The 6,689-nt window shown below is 36.9% G+C and overlaps 1 protein-coding gene across 1 annotated transcript in view; it reads left to right on the top strand.

The window, feature by feature from the left end:
• PPP1R1C (protein phosphatase 1 regulatory inhibitor subunit 1C) overlaps positions 1–6,689 on the top strand; it is a 187,534-nt gene that overhangs the window by 105,112 nt on the left and 75,733 nt on the right. Inside the window, exon 4 of the mRNA XM_042781042.1 lies at positions 2,749–2,809. Coding sequence (XP_042636976.1) covers positions 2,749–2,809 — 61 coding nt within the window. The remainder of the gene's footprint in view (positions 1–2,748; positions 2,810–6,689) is intronic.

Genomic DNA, 6,689 nt, shown 5'->3' with positions numbered 1-6,689 from the left:
TATATATAAACACTCCCATTGCGTTGATTCCGACTCATAACAACCATATAGAACAGAGTAGAACTGCCCCATAGGGTTTCCAATGTTGTAAATCTTTACTGAAGCAGCCTGCCTCATCTTTTTGCCAAAGAATGGATGGTGGGTTCCAACTGCCAACCTTTTTGTTAGCAGCTGAATGCCTTAACTACTGCACCACCAGAGCAATATATGATATGCAAGGAAGTGAACAAATGTGACACACACACACACACACAAAAAAAAACCTGAACAAAGCACGAATGGGAATCTGTAAGGACTTAATAGTCAATTTCTTTGTTACATAAGTAGGCATGTGGGAATATTTAAGAAAATGTGGAAGAGAAAATTAAAAATAATGTCTCACAAGATTGTTCTAAAATAATAAATTTGAAAATACTCTCAAAACTAAACTCTTACAAAAATATAAAGTAGCATGATTAGTTAATGATCCTAAACAGAAAACTTCCCTGCAGAATTAGTTTTTCACTTGATCTGTGTATATATGTGTGGAAATAAATATATAAGAAACCCTGGGAGTGACTGCTTCTTAAAGTCAACCAGATGTGACTGAATGCAGCAGAGGTACAAGGATAATATCAACCATCCACACATTTAACATTATTGATGTAGAATAGCCCTTCTTGCACCTGTGTGTAACAGACTGGTATCAAAACATTCAATTCAAAAAAAAAAAAAAAAAGGCTTGTGCTATTTGATTTGTTGATATGGATTTAGAATTTTTTTAAAATGTTTTTCAATAGTCACTTTTGCGTCATATAAAATATCAACATCTTGATGATACCTTTGAGAGAAATTAAGCTTTAGCATAGGAATCCTTGGGTAGTGCAAATAGTTAACCACTCAACTGCTCGCTGAGAGCTTGGCAGTTCAAATCCACCCAGATGTCCCTTGGAAAATGGGCCTGCCGATCTGCTCCCAAAAAGGCACAGTCTTGAAAATATTATGGAGCAGTGCTACTCTGTACATATAGTCACCATGAGTCATAATTGACTCAATGACAACTAACAACAAGCTTTAGCATGCACAAGAAAAGATGCCTATTTTCAACTTTGTGAAGCAGCTTCTAGTTACTTTCAAATTTTGCACCCTATGCTGTTTCCAAGGTGCATGCAAAGTGTTTTAGTTCTCTAGTGCTGCTATAACAGAAGTACCACCAATGGATGACTTTAACAAACAGGGATTTATTTTCTTACAGTTCAGGAGGCTAGAAGTCCTAGTTCAGACTGCCAGCTCTAGGCGCTAGGTGAAGACTCTCGACCTTGACTTCAGCTCTGCCTCTTGCTCCCAGCCCACTGGATCTGGAGGCTTCTCTTAACTCAGGCAGCTGCTAGATGTTAAGGCTGACAAACCCAAGGTTGAAAAGTAAAATGGCACAGTCCCAAGATTACAAGCAACTTGGCAGGGTACTAGTTCAAGCTCAGAAACAGTTTCAAGATGTGCAAGAAACATGGCAGGCCACTGACATGAAGACTCAGCCAAATGCAGGTTCCAAGCATGCCAAAAAACTCAGAGAGCTTTCTCAAAGCTTCTTCTTATATACTGGAAGCAGACCACAGTCCTAAGGCAGCTACTTAGCTGCTCACAGTAGGTTCCACCATGGAGCTGATTACCAGTCTTATTGTGGGGAATAACTTTATCCAGCTGCACAACCACTCAAAACCAGGCCCAGCCAAATTGACACATAACCTTAACTACCACAGAAAGCCTAGAAAACTCCCCAATAGGTGTCTTGTAACTAGTTATATTTGAGCTTTTCAAAGCAAAAATTATTGTTCTGGATGCTAAAATTCATTGATTGAAACACCTACCCTGTGTACATTGAAATATAAACCCACACGCTATTAAAAAGGAGGTTGTGGTGGTCAGTGGGGCTCCTTGAAGAACCCTCCAAATGCTCTCAGAGAAAAGTGATCTCTAAGAAATAAAAATAAAAAAGGAGTTTTGGGTACAATCTGATTTATGGTATAGACCATAGGGTATGTAGAATATTTATTATAACAAATAAAATATATATAGTGTCATATCATTATATGTAGTTTTTCTCCTGAAATATGTTCTTCCATTTTATCATTTTAAAATGCAAAATCCTTTCTTCAATAGTTTCATCCAGATCCACTGTGCTTAGATGAGAGTGTTAAATAGCAACATTGTTAGCAAAAGACATCTTTTAAGCATTAAAAAAATGATATTATCCCAACCTTATAATTCCAAATAACGATATTAGATTGAACATGTCAACTCAAAAGAGTTGTAGATTGCTATTACTTATCAAGGACTCTCATTATCCCTCCTGAACCACTCAACAATCCCATGAATATGTATTGTTACCCCATGGACATAACTTTTGGACTATACTTTTTTCTGGCACTAAACTTTTTGTCCCAAATGGAAAGGATTGATACGTCTTTTTCTCTTTCTTTATAAAATAAACTAATGTTCCTTGGTGAGAAAATAGAAAAAAGTAATTTCAAGACTGCAATGAATGAAGAGTTTTATGAGAAAACAGACATATAGCTTCACATATGTCTTAAGCATATATATATTTTCTGAACAAATATATAATTTCTCATTGATTACAGTTATTATATGACAAGGGGAAATTGGAGAGCTCTTTGAAACATGGCAGTAAATTCATTTTCCTTGCAGATCTGATGGCATTGTACTTTTTATCCAAATATAAGGCTTTTACTTTTTTCTTTTTGTCCACAGTCACAGAAAGCATCCCCTAAGCAAAGGAAGCAGAGCGTGTACACACCACCTGCCATGAAAGGTACTGTTCAAGTACAGTCTTGGGTTTCATGAATGTGGAGTATATGGCTGATAGGCAGTCTGTTCTCAAGGACCACACCTTTGATCAGAATCTAGATCTTGTAAGCTATATAACTCAATAGTTCTATGACTTCTTGTAAGATATATTATCCATTTAAACCTTAGTTTCATAAAGAGTAAAGCTGGTGGTTGAAGAAGGAAAACTAGAGATGTCTCTGAATCTCACCTTGGCAATCCAGAGCTTTCAAAATGAGGATAAAGATTTTTCTTTTACCCTTTCTCACATGTATTTTCTTTTATGGGGCTTTTCCCAAAGCTGTAACTACTCTTTTCAATATTGGTAGATGACTGTCATTTTCTTTTCTTTTTTTGTCTTAAGCAAAACAGAGTAACTTGAATTTTGGAGAGATTTAACGTAAAATATTGCCTCCTTGCCTTGTGTCAAGAGAAGCTCGAAGAAACCCAATCAAATAGCTATTAACTGTACATTTAACAGCTGTTGAAATAACAACTAAGTATGCTAGTTCATATTCTGGCATTTTCTCGGAATTTTTCCCCAAATTTGGAACTGCTGAAAGAACATCTAAGTGTGTTGGTATTTCAACCAACATCAGTTCCAGGGAAGGCTTATTTTATTTCTCACACAGAAATGTTCCTGACACGAGTCAGAGTCTGTCCAATCCAGTAGCTTATGTTCCAGTCTGGCTCTTGGGCCATTGGCCCAGTGGTTCATCGTGCAGTAAGTAGTCTAACTCAGCTTCAACAGCAGGAGAGGCCAGCTGAGTAGCTTCCTCTGGAGTTTGGAGAGATGTCTAAATTAGGAGTGAAATTTTCCACTCTGTATTCTCTCTAGATTTGGGGACTATTCAGAGGCTATAAATGGACATATTAATATTTTAAACTTCCTTCCTGTATAGCTATAAAACACCATGTTTGCTCACTCATAAGACTATGTAAATAATATGATCACCCACATTGTAGTTCATTCCAGTTAATTGAGACTATTAACCATTCTTTGAAGATAAATGTAATTATTTCCAAGCTATTTTTCCCTATTGTGAGTGATTTTGTTTGTTTAAGATATATCAGTTTTGGCCATCAAAGATATATGTTCTTTTAAAAGACATGTGTCTTTTAAGACATATTATGAATAGGCATGAAAGATATATGTTCACCCATTTAATGATTTCCTCTGTTCTATTTTGGGTTAGCTTAACTCAATAAAATATTACTGTTTTCATGTTCCTCAGAGAATAATAGTATTATTTTTAAAAGAAAATCTTAAAATCAAGGTCCCTAGGGCTCATGGTTTCATTATATTTAGCCCTGAAATACCATAAGACTGTGAGATCCTAACATTTAGAGAAGTTAGTACTGTTGTTTATTTTTACATATAATTTCACTACCGTCAAACCCTCCAAGATTGTCATTCAATTGCAGTCATTTTAATCATGAGTTAAATGCTTGAGAAAGCATAGTAATTATTTTAAGAGTCTATCAGGATGTTACTACAAACCTTTATGTCCTCATTTATAACCAGTAAATACCTACCTCCATCTCCCACTTGTAATAAAAGACAAGAGAAAGCTAAATCCAAATGCTTTCTTTATTCTGCCTGTCCCTGAGAGTTAGAAATCAATATTTCAAGACAAAATTAAGCAGTGGTAACATATGGTGCAATGTGAGCACATTAAGAAGTTTTAACCATAAGAATTATGAATCAGCAAAGGAAATGTTATTGAAATGCTAACACAATAATATAATTGATCTGAAATGTGGATTTTTTTTCCTAACAATCCATACATATTCTGTTTTGTGATATTGACTACAATCCCACACTTTAACAACATTCTTCCCACTTTCTCCCTATGCCCAATCCTTTCTTTTTTCATCCCTTTCCATCCCCACTCACCTTCCCAGCTTGATCTCTGGGAAAATGCTATCTTCTTCATCTCATATGCTTGATTGTTCTAATGAACAATATAATCCTTATATTACTTTTTTTCTTATAGACCTCTCTATCATTTGGCTGACAGTTGAGTCACAGGGGCTAAGTTTAGTTCCTAGCTTGAAGTGTGTCTAAGGGCCACAGTCTTGGGAGTTCCACCCGTCTTCGTCAAACCAGGGATCCAGATCTTTATTATGATTTTGAGTTTTGTTCCACATTTTCTTCTATTCTATCCTGGGTCTCTTATTATGACCCCTTTCAGAGCAATTAAGAGTGGTAACCAGGTACCATCTCATTCTTCTGGTCTCAGGATAGTGGAGGCTGGGGTTCACATGCTCCATTAGTCCTTTGGACTAATTGTTTGCTGCATCTTTGAAGACCAATTGCTGCACCTTAGATGGATGCTCACAAGCTTTTAAGACTCCAGTCACTACTTACCAAAGTGAAATGTAGAATTCTTAAAATGACAGTGGAACACACAATAATTGAGTGCAAAAGAGTTCATTGGGAGAGCAAAGTAGCAAAAATGTGATTTAATGGTTCATGAAGGATTCAATAAGTAACTGGTTACTTAAAAATAAAAAAACTAGAATCCCCACTTTTCCTCACTTACTAGGTTATAAGGATTTATCAAGTACTGATCCCAAAGTGGCAGGAGGGGACGAGATTCTGAACCCCATTGTTTCATATTAATCCACAGACAGACCAATATCTTATCTGCTAAACTCATTTATTTTTCCCTCCTTTCAGTTCCCATGGTATTTACATCTCCTTTAGGTTTCAGGAAACAAGGACATGCCAAGTCACCTCTTATGATGAAGGATGAAGGTTTTCTATAAAAGTAAATGGGAAAGAATGGACTTCTGGTAAGATGGAGGAATAGGCAGACAAGCTACACTGACTATCTTCAACAAAGAAAAGAGAAACCAATTGACAGAGATACAGAAGATAATCCTAGATCCCTGAGCTTTGAAAGGAAGTATACAGAGGTAGATTAGGCACCAACTAGTGGAAAAACCCAAATGAAAACAGTGAGTACAGAGATGGTCAAAGCAGTGGACTGTCAGCTACTCTGACAGGACCAACAGCCTGAATATTTCCAAGTGGTATCGGGACCTGAGAGTTGACCTAAAGATCAGCCCTGGTCACCAAGAACCGCCAGGATGACTGTGCTGGTGGCCTATGACTACAGAGGGAAACAGCAAGAAAGGAAACAACCCGAGCTCTGGACTTTCAGCTGTCTGGAAGGTGCAGCCATTTTGATTGTTTACAAGCTGTGGCCATTTTGGATAATTAAAGTGGCTGATTGTCTAGCCATTTTGAATATTAATAGGGGCAGCCATTTGGGATATTTAAAGTGACTGAGGGCACAGTCATTTTGAATCTTTATAAGTGTTGACCATTTGGATTTTAAAGTGACATTCTTATTCAGATTCCAGGGCCCTAAGGACAGGCTCTGTTTGCCAAGGATGGCAGGGACATACAGGAGGCTGACAATGGGAAAGGAGACAGGTGGTGAGTGTATAAGTGCTGCCAATTAACGAATAGAGGAGCACAGCACAGTACCCTGCTTACATAGATAACATACAAAGAAAACAAAAATTGTGGGCAAGTCACTCCAACATACAATCATCAATTAAATATAAACACAAAAACATCACAATGCCTTGGAGACAACAGAGCCATCACAGTGCACACAAAGAGGCAGGATAAAGGAGGAGAAACAAGGGACCAAGATACAAAACCAAAAACACATCTCTGAGGAAGACGTAGCATTGGAACTCCCTGATAAGGAATTCAAAAGAATTATATTTAGGTATCTTCAATGAATTGAGAGACAGATCAAGGAAAACACCAACAAAATTGAGGAAAACACACAGAAAACCCTAGAATAATTTTGAAAGACAATACAAGAACAAAATGACAAAATAAG

Source organism: Orycteropus afer, unplaced genomic scaffold (genome assembly GCF_000298275.1).
Source record: "Orycteropus afer afer isolate SDZICR_OR568_19922 unplaced genomic scaffold, OryAfe1.0 scaffold00001, whole genome shotgun sequence".
NCBI lineage: Eukaryota > Metazoa > Chordata > Mammalia > Tubulidentata > Orycteropodidae > Orycteropus > Orycteropus afer.
The sequence above is the reverse complement of the archived record's forward strand: the minus strand, read 5'-3'. Positions and strand labels throughout refer to the sequence as shown.